At 38.5% G+C, this 19,674-nt stretch overlaps 1 protein-coding gene across 1 annotated transcript in view; it reads left to right on the top strand.

Annotated features, from left to right (window-relative positions):
* Positions 1–19,674, top strand: part of LOC108698837 (teneurin-3) — a 321,882-nt gene that overhangs the window by 236,538 nt on the left and 65,670 nt on the right. The window contains exon 5 of the mRNA XM_018230688.2: positions 15,673–15,951. Within this exon, the coding sequence (XP_018086177.1) occupies positions 15,673–15,951 (279 nt within the window). The remainder of the gene's footprint in view (positions 1–15,672; positions 15,952–19,674) is intronic.

The raw sequence follows: 19,674 nt of genomic DNA, 5'->3' as shown, positions 1-19,674 counted from the left end.
GCTCAGAGTGGTATTGGAGACATGTATCCTGTATAGATCCCTGAACAATGAGCCTAGTAGGTGGTTATTTTCTGTTTAGAGGTATTTTGTCACAGATTACAATTTTTATAGCTGTTAAGAGATGAATCCTCCATCTGCAGTTGGAGATGAATCTGAAAATATTTCTAGAGTTTCCAATGTAATTCAATTTCTTTTATCTGCCTTGTCGCTGTGCCGGCCTTTGTCTTTTATCGGGAACCTTCATCTTGTACAGTGCACAGACAAACAGACCCCTACAGACTACAAGACAAAGGTCAATTGCACAATCCCAAGTGTTCAAAGAGAGTCAGTGATTGGGTCCTTTTATTTATCATGCTATCTGCTTTCATTTCCTCTTAATGCTTGCAATGCAAGCTGGACTAAAATTGCCAACAGGATCCTTTTAGTAATTAGCAATAATAAATAAGACTTTATGCTGTATCGTTGGAAGTGAGGTCATCGGGTGCAAGCTGTTGTGAATTAGTGATACTATTTAGGTCAAACGTTTGCTTGCTTAAGCTAATGCAATGGATGATACACGGTATCAAGAATAGAAATGACAATAGGCGCTTATATAGTTACTTTATTGTTGCCATGGGTAATTTGTGTAAAACTAGTTCCAGTTCAGCCTTATCCAAATAATTCACATTTTTCAAAATGATTTCCTTTTTCTCTGAAATAATAAAACAGTACCTTGTACTTGATCCCAACTAAGATATAATTAATCCTTAGTGGAAGCAAAACCAGTGTATTGGGTTTATTTAGGGGCCGATTCACTAAGGGTCGAATATCGAGGGTTAGTTAACCCTCGATATTCGACTAGGAATTGAAATCCTTCGACTAAGAATATCGAAGTCGAAGGATTTAGCGCAGATAGTTCGATCGAAGGATTATTCCTTCGATCGAACGATTAAATCCTTCGAATCGAACGATTCGAAGGATTTAAATCCAACGATTGAAGGAATATCCTTCGATCAAAAAAAGTTAGCCAAGCCTATGGGGACCTTACCCATAGGCTAACATTGACTTTGGTAGCTTTTAGATGGTGAACTAGGGGGTCGAAGTATTTTTTAAAGAGACAGTACTTCAACTATCGAATGGTCGAATAGTCAAACTATTTTTACTTCGAATTCTTCGATTCAAAGTCGTAGTCGAAGGTCGAAGTAGCCCATTCGATGGTCGAAGTAGCCCAAAAAAAGTTTTTTAGCTTCGAATCCTTCACTCGAAGTTAGTGAATCGGCCCCTCAATGTCAAACAGATTTTATAGTAGACGTAGGGTTGTGACCCAAGGGCAGATTCGGGGAGATTTATTTAATCACCTCTTCTTCTGGGTGTCATTCTCTCCAAACTGCCTTCGTGTGTCTTCCCGTCCGCTATAATGAAAAGTCGACTGCGCTAAAACACACGCGGCACTTCGTTTTCTATTGTCGCCCGAAGTTGCCTCACGAGGAAACTTTGGGCGACTTTGGAAAACGAAGCGCCATGTGTGCTTTAGCGCAGACGACTTTTAATTATAGCGGACGGGAAGACACACAAAGGCAGTTCAGGGACTAAATCTGCCTGTGTGTCACAACCCCTAAGGTATGAAGATCCAAATTACAGAAAGATCAGGAAAACCCCACATCCCAAGCATTCTGGATAGCATGTCCCATACGTGTACTGCCTAAATCATCTTGCTCGCCTACATTTTCTCTGTTGGTGGTTGAAAACAATATTGTATGAAGTAGTGTACTTTGGGAAAAAGATGTTTTACTATAGTAAAGGTTATTGTCCCTTTTTATGCTTTTATGGAGAAATCCCTTTCAAATCCCTTTTCAAAATGTGACTGGGACTTTTTGTTTGGTTTTTACCTTCTTTAAACAGCTTGTGTGCCATCAGCCTAATGCGAAATGAACTTTTGTAAAAACAGTCTAAGAATAAAAGGAGGTAATTATGTATTTAAGTATTTATTTAACCTTTTGAGTTGTGTGTCTTTTTTCCCTTTATTTTTTTTTTTAAAGTGGGGGGTCAGGAGGTGAGTAGGGATATTTTATGGCAGGTATGGATTTTATTTGTCTTTAGCACATAAAGATAAGTATAGAGGAATAATATGCAGTCATGGCTGGGCAGACTGTCGCTGATTGCACAGTGACATCATGTTTACAAAGCAAACAAAACTCCTGATTTATTGTATTGTAATGTTTCTGCAATTAGTGAAAATGTATGTATTCATTCCTAGAGAGCACGGCTTTTGTTAAATCATGTGGCTCCATGGCATAAAGGGCTGCGTGTCATGTGTCAGGTGGAAAGTAACAAACTTACACAGTACTGTTCAAAAATGTTGAACTTGTTCTATTTCCTAACCAGACAAACATTAAAGGGGAACTATAGTGAAAATGAATATTTAATATCATTTAAGCTTTCTCATACTGAAATGTGAAAATTTGTAAATGCAATCAATTAAATATTCTGCATTGTTTCTGAAATAATCAATTTTATCTTCACTATTCCTCTCTCAGCATCTGTTTCTCTTCATTCTCTTTTCATGCAGCAGTTGGGTGTCAGATATTCATTGACAGTTAGATCCAATATATCTTATAGGGGGGCTTCCTTTCCTAGCAGATGTATTAGAGCTCACTCAAATAACTGATTCCAGTACCAACAAAATCTAACAAAATAACTGCCTTTTGCAAAAATTCTGCATGTAGAGAGACATGATGTCTGGTGATTTTAATACAATGAGCTTTAATACATCTTCTAGGCAAAAGGAGCCCCCCTCTAAGATATATTGGATCTAACTGTCAATGAATATCTGACACCCAACTGCTGCATTAAGAGAGAGAGAGAATGAAGAGAAACAGATGCTGAGAGAGGGATGGTGAACATAAACTTGATTATTTCAGAAACGGTACAGAATTTTTATTTGATTATATTTAGAAAACTTCTTATTTCAGTATGCTGAAGCTTATATTACATTTTATTTTTCGTGATAGTTCCCCTTTAATGATATAACATTCATATAAGAATGTGGTAAACATTAATATAAGAATACATGCTAAAGAATGGAGGCTCAAAATAAAAGGTTAATATTTAGGGGGTTATTTACTAAACTCCGAATGCCAAAACCCCCAAAAGTTTGTTGTTTTTTTTAAGTCTAAAATCCGAATTTTTTGTGAAAAAAAAAATCACAACAATTTTTTTAGAATTTTAAACTCCGAGGATGGGAAACGTCAGAATCCTAAAATCTGCCATCTCAGACCTGCTGAGGTTGCATACAAGTCAGTGGGAGAAGTCAAAAATATTTTTTGATCTGCACTGCGTTTCGTGCAATAATCTGATGAAAATTCATAAAAATTCATGAAATTCTGAGTTTTCTGGAGGAAATTACGAAACATTCATAAAATTCGTATTTTTCCCGCAAACAAAATTTTCGGTAGATTGCATTAATACATGAGCCGAAGAAAACAGTTCGGATTTGGTCAGAGTTTTTTTCAGAAAATATTGCAATAAATTCAGACTTTGATAAATAACCCCCTTACTGTATACTGTATGTATATGCCTTTTTGATAAGATTCCTACATATTGTAGGTCACTTATTAGCGGATGCGGTAATTTATCTGTTGGTTACGTTTTTGGTTAAGGGATAGTAAGGTGTAATTCTCCACCAAATAATTTTGAGGCAATGTACCTCTGTTTAATAAAGTATGAGAGTAGTGGAGTAACTAAAATGTGCCCCCCGTGTCCAGGGCACACAGGAGCCACTCGTTACCACTGCCCCATCTTCTTGCACATGTGTATGAGAGTAAAACATTTCTCATTTATATAATTATGTAAGGGAGCTGCAATAGTGCTTTAGGACCTCTAGTAGACCATGCTGTGCAATGTTCTTACATGAATATTTTTTACAGTGGCAAGCCATGTTATGACTCCCACGTATAGGTACACACATAAAAATGTTCTTGGGCTTGGCAAACAAAAACTTCTGACCCCACACCTTTCAGCTTAATAAAAACTGTAATGGATGATAAAGTAGGATTCTAAATTGGGTATGCTTTCTATTTAAATAAAATCATTTACTTTCGCGACGCTTGCCGAAATCAAAGCCAGTAATAAAAGCGTTTTTCTCCATTAATGGCACAATAACTTTTGTACTTAAACTCATACATTCATATGCTCCAAAGAAATGTGTGATCAAAACCCAGAAAGAGAAAATGAAAAGCCTGTAACCTGATTCATCTAACATTACATAGCCAAATTTAGTCAGACTCAGTCCAAGCACTTTTGAGTTCCCTTTCAGAAAACCACATGGTATTTGGATGAAGACGCTTTGAGGATCAGATAGCCTGAGAACAGCTCCATGAGATCTGCTGAAACACTGGGAATAACTTTATACAAGGAAACAGTACAAAGATGCCAATGTTCTTTTGTGCCTATGTTGCTTTGATAATATAAGAGCTAGTGAGAAAGAAGATTAGAATGGGAATACAGTGATGAACTCTATGCTCAGCATTGCAGCACTGACAGAAGCATCTGCCATAGGAAGACAAGTTGACCAGCCCGTGTTCTTCTAGTACTTACCTCCCTCAGTGTGCCAGGATCCCAAATGTACTAGATATAACCTCCACTTCATTTTTAGGACATTTTTAATAAATGCCTTTTACAATGCCATAGCCCGCCCAGAATATCCTATTCTACTACCCTTTCTTCAGTCCTTGCTTACTCACCACCTAAAATTTTGGAATAGTTATTGACCTCTTTGGCAAGCAATTTACAAATTTACAGATAAAATTAAAATCACTGAAAATGTTTAATGTTTGTTGGAATTTTGATTAAAATTAGATTTTTCATTCATTTCTGGGTTGCTATATTCCTCTTTAAATAATGTCATTCAAAAATAATAGACCAATCATTTTATCTGCCACATTAAAGTGCGGGTGAAACATGTGAAATAACCTTCACTTGCCAAACATTGGGAATCTCTGTGGGTATAGGGGTTCATTTGTATAGTTACACAAAAAATGTTGGGATGATTACGTGATTTATGCAATTTGACTGTTTTACCTACGATAATTCCAATGGGCAATAATGGCAGGGTGTCTCCGACTTTAAAGTGCAGGCAACATATCTGTCTGCCCAAAAGATGTGTGTGTGTGTTTTCTTCGTTCTGTTCTTTTTGTATACAATCATTTTGTATCCCGATACCCTCCAATACCTGTAGTAAGTGAAAAGTAAGTTATGAATGTGAAATAACTGATTAGGGACTACACTTTGGGAATTACAGTTTGCAGTGTCTAGAAGGCCAGCATTATAATAAATGTCTGTTGAGCAAGGTTTGTTTAATGGGTCTGGCACTGTTGTTGATAAACCACCAACCCCTATTTGTCAGGGGATTCTGGATCATTTTGGTGTTTGATATAAATCAGTCTCAGGCTGGAGAGTCTCTGCAGGTTCTGTTTATAGCCACAGGATTCTATTACCATTTGTCTAGAAAAAAAAAAGTGTGGGGTGGAAATTCATCAAGGCAACAGAAACTTCTGTCTTTGCAATGGTGTGTTATTTAGATCACTCATAATTGTCACAAGCACTTTTATAATCATTGTGCTAGATTTAATTTTAAGCAGTCAATTAGTTTTACATTTATATTGATTAAGCAATTGCATTTAACTTTGCACTCACTCAGGCAAGCATTAAATTGACTGACTGGAAGGTAAGGCTCTAGAAACTCAGAGCAGAACTCCTAACCAAGTTTATATAAATAACAAACTGCTATTGCGGAAAGGATTCCCTCTGATGCCATATTGATAAAAGCACTAGAAATAACGATTTGCACTCCCTGGATACATGTACCTTTTTTAGGGATAATAATCAAGACAGAATTATCAATTTGCTAATATAATAAAGATTGTTTTGATATGTCGCAGAGGATGCTGCAAAAACTAAAGAAATATGCCCATTTTACAACTAAGCATTATTTTCTATTTATTTGCTCATCAACTTTTCAGGGAAGTAAAAGGGCTTTGCTCTTTTTTGTGTACACAAGATTTCTTCTGTGCATAATTTCATCAGTCGTACAGAACTATCTATTCAATTGTCTCAAAGACTTCTCTACAACAGCACCTCTAGTGTTTAAAAAAGCTTTGTACTGTTGATTCCATAAAGAATCAATACCACAGCCCCCACTCAGAGGCAAAATAAACAGGAAAAAGGATGATTTATGCACAATATGTTAGTCTTTCACACCCAGCTGTGAACATGCTAATATGTTGTAATAGGCTGGCACAAACCGGACCACACTCCATAAGTTGATGTGGTTAAAAAGTATTTATTTTAGCAAAAAGACATCTCAGCAAAGCCTTATGCATTTCGTGCCTTATGGGCACTTAGTCATAGGCAGACAAACATTTGAACATACAGTTATATTTAAATGAAAAAGGACCAATCAGAACCATGTTCCAAACAGCCAATCCAAAAAAATCAGTAGTTGGAAAAAGACCAATCATAAACATGTTTAGAATGACCAATCCAAAAAATTATTACAAATTAGGTTCAACTATCAAGGGTTGCATCTTATACATAGAATTATAAGTACAATAAATTAAAAAGTTATCGAAAAAGTTAGTTTTTTTCAGCAGTTGAACAGCTCAAATGTAAATTTAAATTTTACTTTTAAGGGTGACAGTGAATAAGTATATTTAAATAGTATTTAAACAAAACAAGAGACATTATGATCCAAGTTCATTCCAAATGGTTGTCTAGTTTCCAAGAAAAATATCCATTTTGCTTCTTGTTTAAGAAGTTTGTCTAGAGTACTTCCACCTCTAATATGTGGAGATATCTTCTCTATGCCAATTAAAAAAAGGATTTGAAAGAACTATTTGTGCACTCAGCAAAGTGTTTAGCTACAGTAGTGAAGCTGTTTAAATCTTTTATATTACGTATGAGTTCTCTGATCCTCTCTTTTAAAGTGCAACCCGTTTGGCCAACATATTGTTTGGAGCATTTTTTGTATGTGATAAGATAGAAATATCTTGGGTTGCAGTTAATATATTGTCTTATGTTATAGTTTTTTTTTATATATAGAGGACAAAAGGTAGTTGTTCTATTAACTTGCATGTAATTCACCTAGAAGCTCCACATTTATGCATTCCTTTTGTATTTAGCCAGGTAGAATGAGTGGCCTCTTTGCTCTTGGCTTGGAGACAAAAGATCCCCAATATTTTTAGAACGTCTGAAGACAAAGCGACAATTTGATCTTAGAATTTTGTCTAGTGCAGGGTCAGTATGGAGAATAGCTAAGTTTTTAGAAATAATATGTTTGATTTGTTTAAATTGAGAACTATATGTCAAAACACAAGACAGTATTTCAGAGTTGTTCTCCATATGTTTGTTAGATTCAGTGGGAGAAGATCACAATTAGAACTAGCTTTGGATTCCTTAAACAGATTACACCGTTTCTCATATAGTATTTTTGGTCAAAAAGAAAACAATTGTGTGTAAGCAAAAACGAAATAGATTCCAAAATAAAAATGATAGTGTTATTGTCATATAGACTGTAGCAATAAAGATGATATTTGATTGTTGTGATGCCAAGATTGTGAGGTATGCAAGAGAAAAGTGAGGTAACATCAACTGAGGCCCACTTAAAGGAGAACTAAACCCCCCGTGATGTTAAGTCCCCACTGGCCCCGCTCCGTTGGCCCGCCTCCCCCTGCACAGGCTTACCCCAGGATTCTGTCCCCTCTTGAAATAGTGACCGCACATGCAGAATGAGCACAGCGGAGCTCACGGGCATCATCTTCGGTAATCTTGGTGTTTTCTTCCTCCCCTTCGGCAATTTCCATCTCTTTCAGTGCATGCGCACTTGTCATGAACCGAAAGATTGCTCCAACTGTGCATGCAACATTACACTGCTCACTTCACAGATTACCAAAGAGAAGAAGATGGCACTCGTCAGGGCTGGTCCTATCAAATGTGGGGCCCAATTGGGACCATGTTGGCGGGGCCCCTAGACAAAGTGTTGCTGGCTACTGACACACCAAGTATTTAGGAAAATAAGGGCATACAGGCACAAAATAGAAAGGAAAGGGGCAGACAAGGTAACATAATAGGGGCACACAGGGTAAGAGAGAGAGGGAGGAAATAGGGGCACATAATAGGGGCACACAGGGTAAGAGAGAGAGGGAGGAAATAGGAGAGTGGACTGGGCCAATTAGTTTGGGGCTGGGCCGATTCAGCTTGGGAGCAGGCTTGGTTGGTTTGGGGGCAGGCAGGGCCTATCAAGGTTGGAGGAAAGCTGGGCCTATGAGAGTTGGGGGCAGGCTAGACCTATGGATTTGGGGATGGGCTGGACTCTCAAAGTTGGGGGCAGGCCAGGCAGCATCATGTGCTGAGGGAAATATTATCTGTGCTGCCCTGTGGTGCGGGGCCCCCCAGAGGTGCGGGGCCCAATTGGGCCCAATTGGTCCAATTGGCCTAAGGCCGGCCCTGGCACTCGTGAGCTCCGCTGTGCTCACTCTGCATGTGACGTCACTATTTCAAAAGGGGATAGAATCCTAGGGTAAGAATGTGTCGGGGGGAGGCAGGGAGGGGGGCCAGTGGGGATTTAATATGGCGGGGGGTTTAGTTCTCCTTTAAAGGCCGGTTGCCAATTAAATTGTTAAAAAACTTGTAACACGTGACCACTATCTCTGAAGTAGCTTGGTAGCCTCAGAACTAGAAGCTGTAAAAAGTGATCTATTAATTCACAAAGTCTTTCTCCCAGAGAGCCAATCCCTGCAACAATCTGTCTACCTATTTTGTCTATTTTGTTTGTCTGAGCGTGTGTCTCTGCCCTTAAAATTTTAATCCACATTGTATAAATATATCCCTTTAATTTTTTCTTTGGGGTCCTTTGTTGGAGACTCCTATGGAGGTCATAATCAAATTGTAGGGGTTAGCAAGTATAATCTATTCACCCATGCATTGGTTAAAATGCCTGTAATACCAAAATAGAAAAATGCCCTAAAAGTATTGAATACAAAACTGCATGATATTTTATTTAACCTTCCAGAAAGATAAAGACTTAATAATAAATGCAGCATTCTGCATCCAAATTAACCCCTACGGCCATGTATCTTGTTTGCTGAAGGTAAAAGCAGCAGCTCTAAGTTAGAGCAACAGTCGGTTGATTTTAGCTTAAGCCTTTCATTGAACATACATTTAGTTCACTTTTTATATGTCTTTAGGTCTCACTGTCAGCCAGTATGACAGCATCCAGCCCCAGTTTTTAGTATATCAGCACATTTGGCTGTCAAAATGACTGATTAATACAGTATCTCCTATATATCGCATGTTGGGTTCTTATTAACCTACTTCATTTAAATTCATGACCACTAAGTTCAATATATTTTGTAATATTGTGGCAAACCATACAAACTTTCCTAGTGGGCTTATAAAACAAAGGTTTTTAATATCATTCAAAAATCCTTTAAGCACAGAGATGACAAATTTTGCCCCAGTAAAAATAAACCATCGTCTGGTTGTTGGTTTATAAAAGATAATAATGAAGGAGAATGTGCCTTAGGTCAGCGCAGCTGAGGCTCTTGGGAGTTAAACCAACATTTTGTTGATTTAATGTTCGTGGTCAGTGATGCTGATTTTGCATCTTGCACAAAGTACGTGAGCTCATAAAAAGGAAATTGTGTCCACCTCTTTGCAGAGCGGAGCAAGCCAATGTATTTAGCAGCAGAAAGTCCACTAAGTGAACATTTGATGGATTGAGAGTTCAGACACTAATGGGGTAAATGCAAACAATGGCAGTAGATAAATGGCTCCCATCCCAAGGAACTTGTTGATAAGTGCTGTTAGATTCCGTGTTAATCATAGACCTTTTTAAGAAATGTTTTTGTCTCATTACTGTTATCCATTTAGAATAGCAGATGAGAATGCAGCCGCTCAGGATATCAAATGGCTGAAAAAAAGTAATTAACGTTGCCAGCTCAAAACTCTCAGTGCATTTTGCCTCCCATCTCTCAGTGAAAAGTTATTTTAATGGTAAACTGATGTCAATTCCGGACAGTTCTCTAAAACAGAAATAGGAACTCGGTAGAAGCAAGAGGGGGGTGAGTTGTTCCGTCATGTTTAATCGGTTCTTGTCTGGTTTTTAATATCAGTCAAAACTGGACTCGGTAAACAGGACAGCAGAGAGGAAAGTGGGGTGTCATGTCTTTGTTTGACTGCAACAATTATCCGCTTATAAACTGAGTTCTCTTCTCCTTTATTGCTCATAAATATATAGCATATAGTATATAGCTTAAAGTGGGGACAGAACATATCTCCCTGCATACAGTATTTGCACGGTCAGTGCCTCTCTCCGGGCCGAAGCTAGGGGTAGGCAGAAAAGGCAGCTGCCTAGGGCGCAATGATGGGGGGCACTGGATAGATACCTCTGAAATTGTATTCTGCCTACGCATAGTCCACACCCCTCAGTCACCCTCCCCTCTGTCGCTCTCCTCCGTCGATGTCCCCTTCCACCCCTCCGTAGATGTCCCCTCTGCTCTGTCGCTGTCCCCTCCCTCCTCTCCATCGCTCACACCTCTGTCTCCTCTCTTCTTCTCCGTCGAGCCCAGTCGGGTGGGGGGGCTAGCGTCCGGGTTGCGCCTTAGGGACTCCGCCTGGCCTGGCCCTGCCTCTCTCACACATAACTTTGGTCTTAAACACCAAGAGCACAAGGTGATGATTTATGACTTTAATATTCCATCGTGCTCCATGGCATCTATATCATTTGAGATAAGCAATATAGCAGCTGCCATTCATAATGAAAAGGACTGGGACACCATTAGTTTTGTATGACTTCTGCTGCTGTTGTATTCTCTAGCTTTAGTCCCAGATTTGGGCTTATAGAACAAGAATCTTTTTTGCTATGTCGCTGACCGCAAAGCCGTGCATTTTTGGGCACCGTTTTTGTGGGTCAGAAGTCACAGGATTAAAATTATTGTTTTGCTTTTGCAAAGAGTATAGTATAAGGCAACATTTTGCTTTATAAAATGCAAACACTTTACATAACTGACATGTTTTGATGAATTTTGAGCTGAGAACATTTCTACAATAGAAATATGCAAGGAGAGAAGTCTTGGAGTCCACAACTTTCAATACCAAAATTAAAAAACACGCATAGCGGCTATAATGATAAATGAAAAATCTACATTTTATCAGGGATTCATAGCAAATTTTTACAAATATGGCAACCTTGGGCTCCTCGGGCCATCAGCTCGGGTCTTGGTTTATCCTCTCTTTCAGCATAGGGTTGATAATCTTAGTTAATCTTTATTCATTTGCTTGTAAGGCTATGGCAAAACAGGGTCGCACAAAGATTTATAATACCATACTATCCACTGATGTATGTTACTTACTAGGTCAGGGCTATAAAATTGACAACTTGATAAAGGCAAAGAAAATTTGGCAACAAGTTTGTTTAAATTTGTATGAACAAATGTGAACATATTTTTTTTTCATTTCTAGTTTTCTCTTATGTTAATCCTTTATACTTGCTTTGTGTACATTGTGAAAATGTCAGAAAGAGTTTATTACAATGTCTGTAACAAAAATGACAACTCTAATAAAAATATTTAAAAAAGAAAAAAGGAAATATGCAAGGAGTGTTCATCTTGAGCCACCATTTTGTGATGCTCTGTGAGTTAATCACCAATCACCTGACAGGAAATAATACAGTCTATAACAGGAAGAAGAGTGGGAGTAAAAGACACACCTGTCCATTCATTGGCTGATGTAACCTAACAAATATGGTGTGCCTTTGGTTTGTGTGTGAGCACAGAACTTCATATGTGGCAGACTTTAATACTTAAAATGGCATTTTTTCATTAAAAAAGCTTTATTTATATGAAGCAGTGTTTTACATGTGGGCTGTTTTCCCTTTAATCGTTCATATGTGACATTTGAGGTAGATTTGAATGTCTGATCAAATAGTGTGACTGGTAGGGTGAATGGTAGCAGTGAGTGAATGTCAGCTGGAGTGGTTAACAAGGGCCCCTGGCTGACACAAGTGCATTAGATGAGAGCTGTCAGTCCCTGGATTCCTGTGGTTTCCTATCCAGGTGTTAGTTATTTAGGTAGGTGAGCCCCAGGCCTCTGTAGACGTGCCCAGGTCACCATGTAGAACATGAGGTGTGAGCGTGAATTAGTTAAGGGGACTGCACGTTAAAGAGGAAGCTGTGCCTGTAAATCCTGTCTCTGAGTCATTCGGCACAATTAAAATGAGGAATAAAGAAGATTTGCCAATCTGTGCAGTTTAGCTATGCAAAACAAATACAAGCATGTGAAATTTCCATTAAAACAGCTCTGTGTGACAAATCACAGGGGAAGATTGATTTCTTACTCAGTCTTATGTATTACAGGTTTTTCTCGAATACATTAACATGCAGTTTTCTTTGGGAAAATAGATAACGTCCGGCTATCTGTTGATTAAAAGACTACAGATGAATAAGATGAATATCACTTAAGTCAACAGGCTTCTCTGTTTATTGTCTGTGCCTCCTCTGCCCATGTAAAACTCTTGTGGAATGGCTTCATGGATTAGGCAGGAGACCTGACGAAATTTACATTTGCTTTCCACAGTTTTTATAATTGCATTTGAAATTGGGAGACATTGATATGCATTTTCAGCATCTACATTTCCTGAAACAATATTTGCATTTATGAAAGTGGAAGTTGGACAGTGCATGTAAATCAATAAGTATGTATTTGTTTAGTTGTGAAAAAGGATATCTGTTTTATTTGTTTTCCTCTGGTTCTCATTTAGTTCTTTCAATCCGGAGTAACCTCCGAATAACATTTTATATTATGTTTTAACCTCCCCCCTTAACCAAACTTTGCTGGAGTCACTGATTTACTTACTCATTTGTCTGGAATGTAGATTTAACTGGAGATTTTACTCTGTCTCTGAAAAGATTGTATGCAGGTAGCAATAGTATTGGCACCCATAGGCAGTAATCTGCTGCAGAGACGTGTAACCACAGAGATTTCCTAGGGCATTTTGCAGACAATAACTTATTGTAATTTATTCCTGGAAACTCTCAGCATAGACACACCTGTGACTCACTGTAGGTTATTCCTCTCACTGGCATCGGTTGGATGAGCCATTGGTAGCCCTACACTGTGCAACTGTCAAACATTGTCAATATTCCATAGCCCCATAAGTGCATGTAATGCATCTTTTCTTTGCATCTCAGTTTGCATATCTTTGCATTATAGTAACAGACAAAATAAAGCATTGGTTAAAGGGAAACCAATGTCGGAGTCCAAAATTGGTACATATACACAGGCCCGGATTTGTGGAAAGGCCACCAAGGCCTGGGCCTAGGGCAGCAGAATCTTTGGGGGCGGCAACCACATCCACATTGGTTCAGAAACACTTGGAATACGCAGGAGCACCATCCCCATTGCTCCGGTCCTGATGATGAAAATTTGTGCAAATAAAGGGGAGGGAATGAGGGTGACGAACACCAGCAGGCCCAGGAATGCCTGCTATGTAAATCCAACCCTGCACATACATCCATTTCATAGCATCTCAGGGCCAAGAGAGATATAGGTGATAAGAAGGCAACAGTGTACAGTATCTTACATTACCTTGCGATAGTTTCCAAAAAAAAACTGTGCAAAATGGTGCAAGGTGTAGGTTTTCATAACAGGCAGTACTAACCATAAGTAGGGATGCACCGAATCCAGGATTCGGCCAGGATTCGGCCTTTTTCAGCAGGATTCTGATTCGGCCGAATCCTTCTGCCTGGCCGAACCGAATCCTAATTTGCATATGTAAATTAGGGGTGGGAGGGAAATCATGTGACTTTTTGTCACAAAACAAGGAAGTAAAAAATGTTTTCCCCTTCCCACCCCTAATTTGCATATGCAAATTAGGATTCGGTTCGGCCAGGCAGAAGGATTGCAAATTAGGGTTCGGGTTCGGTATTAGTCGAATCTTTCGCAAAGGGTTTGGGGGTTCGGCCATAAGCCATGTTATCCGTGCAATATATACATGTATTGCAAATATACTTCTTACTTCAAATATTGTATCTTTTGGAAGCTATCTTTGTATTTATTTAAACGTATTTAATTACACACTGCTAGTGTAGATGCAACTTTATGTATCTGATCTCCTAAAACTTTTAGTTTAGGGGGTTTATTTATCAAAATCCAAATTTAACTCATTATTTTCTGAAATATACTCAGACCAAATCCGCAAGGGTTATTTTCCCTTATTAATCAATACATTTTCCCTAAAAATTCCAGTGCAGGAAAAAACTTGAAAAAATCTTGAAAATCAAATTTTTGGGCTTATCTGGCCGAAAACCACTAAATCTTTTGCAAGAAACCCAGCTTGTTCCGGTAGGTCTGAGTCAGATTTTCGGATTCAGACATTATTTATCCTTGGGGGTATAATAAATCACACAAAAAATTTGTTTTTTTGGAAGTTGTTTTTCCAAAATACATAGAAAACTGTGCACAATATTGTGATTGCACCAAAAGTGAATAGTGTTTGTTTATACCATGTCTGTCACCTCATTTGGAAGAAGCCAAAGCTTTCTAAAACCAACTGGTACTTTTTGTGAGATGCAAGTTTTATAAATATACCAGTTAAGTGTCTGTTATACCAATAGCAATTATAACAAATGAATTACATGTTCATACATACAGTATAACATTGGGTTTGGGTTGTGATGCCTGCTGTATGTGAACCAGAAAGAAAGAAGGCACAACAGAGCTATGTTGTACTAGTCTGTCAATGTAGTGTTAATCCGTTAGTGGAAAGAGGCTTCAGAAGTAACCTGACCTGTTTGTGTGATAAATGTTGGGCCAGGAGCTTCATCCAGTTCCCATGAGATACCCCATCACCACTGACAGCAGTTACATGTAATTATTTGACTTGCTTTATTGAATGTGAGTCTTGCTCTAATTTTACCCCATCCCACTCATGATAGGGTAGACAAAGGGGAGGCAGTTATATTTTTTTAAACCCAAAGTGCCACTTTTAATAAATACCATGTCATAGATGTAAAGCCCAAACAAAGCCGCAATGTCAATCCCAAGGGTATAGTTGATGTCTACTGCCTCTGTATAAGAGAGCTTTAATGATCCATTTTTAAATTACGCTGGATCTTAAGTGTAGCTGTGACTAAATCTTGGTATAGCTCATGCACTAATCTGATCACTGCAATTATCTCAAAAAAGTAGAAATCAATGCCTTTAATCACTGGCAATTATTTGCTATTATATCAGAGAGGTACCTGTGGGTCTCTAGATGATTGTCAACTTCACCATGGGTACCTCATATTTTACATTAGTTCATTATTCCATGTAACATAATAGGTATGATTGAAATAATACATGCTGCCTTTAGGTTCAACCTTTTAGTCCACATGACATGACACGACATGGCATATTACAGTGGTAGGGGGTAACTGATAGTGCTCCTAATTTCTTTGCATTTGGAAAAAGGAAAAACAATTCCCTGGTGTGCTTCTGGCAATGGGTTCTATGTGACCCTAGCAAGCATCTGGTACACAGTTCTGTTTCAGATTTTCAAGCAATTTGATCTTGGAAGTGTCTACATAGTTTTAAATTATAAACAAAACACATTCTCACTTTTTGTTTCTCTCTTTTTTCCCCCTTTCACTTAAACAGGTCAGAATTTCACTCTACGGCAGCTGGGTGTTTGTGAACCAGCATCACGCCGGGGACTGGCATTTTGTGCTGATATGGGGCTTCCACACCGAGGTTACTCTATCAATGCAAGCTCCGATGCCGAGACTGAGAATGAAGGTGTCATGTCACCAGAACATGCCATGAGACTTTGGGGTCGGGGGGTGAAATCTGGACGCAGTTCCTGTCTCTCGAGCCGCTCCAACTCAGCCTTGACACTGACCGACACAGAGCATGAGAACAAGTCTGACAGTGAGTCGGGTAAGTAAAAAGAAATCCGCAGATACTGTATGTGGAAGATTTGGCAGAGAAGCTGTTTAGCCAGTCGGAGGTGGACCCTTTGATCGTGTTTGCTTTGATCAGCTGCAGGTTGGTAAATGAGGTTGTTATTTCAAAGCAATTTTGTTTTCTTCCTAAAAGTACACTCTTCGGAAAGAAAGCAGTAAAAAGGGTCAGTGTTTTGACCGCTGAAATACTTCACAGTCCCGGGCACCAAACTAAGTCCAAATGGGATGTGTTTAAATCAAACAAGCTACATTTTAGAGCTCTATCAAAGTGATAATACTTTAATGGGGAAGCACCAGCTTATAGTTAATATCAAGAACACCTTCCCTTGCCTGAGATATTATGTTGTCTGAATCAACAAGGGGGGATTACATGCATCTTATTCCTATTTTCTTATTGTATATCTGTTGGACTATAGGAAAATAAGTTTAACCCGATACTTATGTCCCTGGACAAGTACACTGTCACTTTCTCAATCGTTTGTTTTTGTTTAAAAACCTTGATCAACGCAAAGAACAGAGGTGATGCCAAAACATAGTTAAATGAAAATAACAAATGATATTTTACAATATGACATTCTTTGCTTTTATAACATTACATTTGCTTCCATAGAGCTGCTTGACATTCTTCTATTTAAAGCAGCTTTATGTAATAAAGATTACAATAATGCTTCTTACAGAATGCATGTATACAGAATGCATGTATGGGAAGTCTAGAGCAGAAGTCTAGGTATTCATTGCCAGCTTAATGGTTGGGATTCATTTGATTATTTGTTTAGAGTATAAACAATACTGTGCAGAGGCATGGCACTTTTTTAAACTGCAGTAGGAGTTTAACATCAAACTACTTCTACATCTACAGTGTAAGTTGCTTTGACCAAAATGAAAATTCTGGCAGGGGAATGACACCCATCTATGTTGGTAATTCCCATAACAGTGGCAGATGGAACAGGCTTCCTTGGTGATTTAGTATCATGATTGATTAATTGGTCCAATTTAGTCCATGCAATTGGCTAGATTCCATAATATGTGATTGACTAGCTGTGCTCCTATAAATCAAAGCGCTCAAAATTCAACCAACTGGTGAGTTCCCAAGATGATCTGGGATGTAATGGACCCTTCTAACCTGTACATATATTCTTTCAGTGCATAACTAGCCTAGCTATGCTTTCTTAAGATGGCCATACACCAAATTACCAGATCTTTGCCTGATATGGCTGGCCAATATTGGACTGATTATAGGTACCTATGCAGGCAGTTTTGATGAGACCACATCACCAAGCCAACAAGCTCGGGATTTTAAATCTTTCCAATAGATATTTGGGCAATTTTCGACCATATATATATCGGATTGGTAGTCTGAGAGGGCCGTACATAACATAAACTGCCAATTCGACTTTAGGGGGCCGAATCAGATGCTTAAATCCGCCAGTGTATGAAGGTAGGTAGGCTGGCTCCTAGAATTATATAGAGGGAGTAAATAAAATACCAAATTATCAGCCCTATGGAATGTGTAATTCCCTTGGGTTACAGTGAAAGGAATATTAAACTAAAAACAAAAAAGAAGCCTTTTTCACATCTCTGCAAAATGTAAATAACCTGAAATTCCCTGTGCTTTGTGCTGTCTTCTGGGGTAACAAGTTTCCATTCCAATTCTCACCCGCTCAGCACTGGTGAAATCACACTTACGAGAATGTATACAAATGTGTATTTGTGAATTCATTTTCACATGCGTGTAATATATTCCTAGTCTAGCTCTGCTTTAAGAGGATTCAATAAATTCACAGGACATTTTCTTTTTTTTTTAGCCAGTGTAGTGAATGGGGAAATGTCACCCCCCTCTCCAAAAAAAAAAAGAGAAAGCCAATGAATCTAGTTCCTGTAAAAGCAATTTCAGCATTTGCCAAGAGGCTTGTAACTAGCAAGCAGAACAGTATTGGTTCCAATGGTGTTTGAAGAATATTTAAGCAGCTGTCCAGTAGAAAGCAATGACATAATAGCTAGGGATTTTACAATTGCTTTAATTTCATGCAAGTAAAAACCTGAAACATTGGCAACGGTACAAGTAAGTGTCCTAAACAACCAGGAGGTCTTCAAAGAGAACAATGGCACATCTCAAAGGAGCCCTTCAGTGTGAATGCATTAATAACATCGGCCTGAACTCTCTTTGTGGAAACGGCAGAAGCTAGGCAGGGTTTCGTCAGGATTTCAGATACGTGCTATAAAGCATCCTACAGACCTATTCTCACTTTTTACATGAATTTAAAGCAGTAGAGGGGTTTATTATGTGTAAGTACCCCATCAATTAAAGTTGGGCCAAGTTTCCATTGATAGCGAAAGTGGTTTTCAAACTAATCCAGGAACAATTCAATGAAGAGCTGTGCTATACTTCAGTAGATGAGGTGAAAAGAATGCATTCTACTCCAGAAGAGACAAGGTAAAGTGCTGTGAGAATTAGTTTGATTTTATTTGTCTGTTGTTTCGCAGTTCTCTTTGTGAGGAACAGGGTGGGCCAGAGGGGATTGTGCATGTCACCTGTATAAAGCGAGCTTTTATAAAAATTTATCCCCAGGGCCTCTACGCAATCAAAGATGTCTTTCTGTGCTCCTCTTGAAGACATCTCAAAGAAGTTGCAAAATCCTAGGATGGATGAGCGAGCATACAGAATAGTTTATTAACAGGGCTCAAGTGATTGAAGAACAAATTTGATCATGCTTTAAACTTTCTGGCTGATGAGAGCAATTGAAATCATAGTAAAGAGAGGAGTGTGGCCTTTGATGTGCATTGGGGAAATGGATTATGGTGCAATTAAAATCCACAGAAGTACACAACCTAACATCTAAACAGATGACTTTTTCATATCGCAACAAAACAAGCTCATCTATAGCAAGGGTCTTGCAAGGTTGAAACCCCGTCATTTAGTGCAGAGAAACTACATTCATGCTATTTCTGCTGTTGCAGAACTACAATTCTCTTAACTGCCCTCCTATTACCATCAGCAGAAAAGCTAATGTATAAATGTGTAATTCTGGGACTTGTTCTGCAAAAGATTAAATACCAAATGTTACTTATGTAAGGCATGATCATATTAAAACAGGAGCAGTTTAAGAGTAGGACAGAAAGGTCAGATGGAGCGGGTAAATATAAAAGTACAAAGTACTGCAACTTCCAGAATCACACGGATAAGTTAAACTTCAGCTGGAGGTTGCACAGTCAGTCATTTAAGAACAATGTCGGTTGTAGAGATTGGTCACCAGTGGGAGATCACCAGAAAATACCTTGTAATCCAGAATATTGTAAAACACATTATATTCAGCAATCTGATTTATTCATGGGAAAAAAAACCTTCTTCTGCAATCTTCCACGCTTGACAGTTCTATGCCTGACTTTGACCTAATGGGTCCTCCAGTCTTTCTTCTTTGCCACTGGTAAAGCTGCAGCTATATATTTAAAAGTGACTGATGCTGCTAAAATGTTCACTACATTGCTAATTAGTCCTGTTGCATTTTGCAAAATAACAATTCAATTGATATTTGTCCTTATTTGTATTGCCTCTTAGTAAATACAAGCTTTCTCTGATTTCCCTGCTGTACACTGCGAATGGCTGGCTATACAGCATCCTCAGTAGATCAATCTGCTAAGTCTATGCCATATTCCAAAGATATACTGAGGTCAATATCATAAAAAGCTAAAAATATCA

This window comes from Xenopus laevis, chromosome 1L (assembly GCF_017654675.1).
Source record: "Xenopus laevis strain J_2021 chromosome 1L, Xenopus_laevis_v10.1, whole genome shotgun sequence".
Classification (NCBI taxonomy): Eukaryota; Metazoa; Chordata; class Amphibia; order Anura; family Pipidae; genus Xenopus; species Xenopus laevis.
Note: the sequence above shows the minus strand (reverse complement) of the source record. Positions and strands in the feature narration are given on the sequence as shown.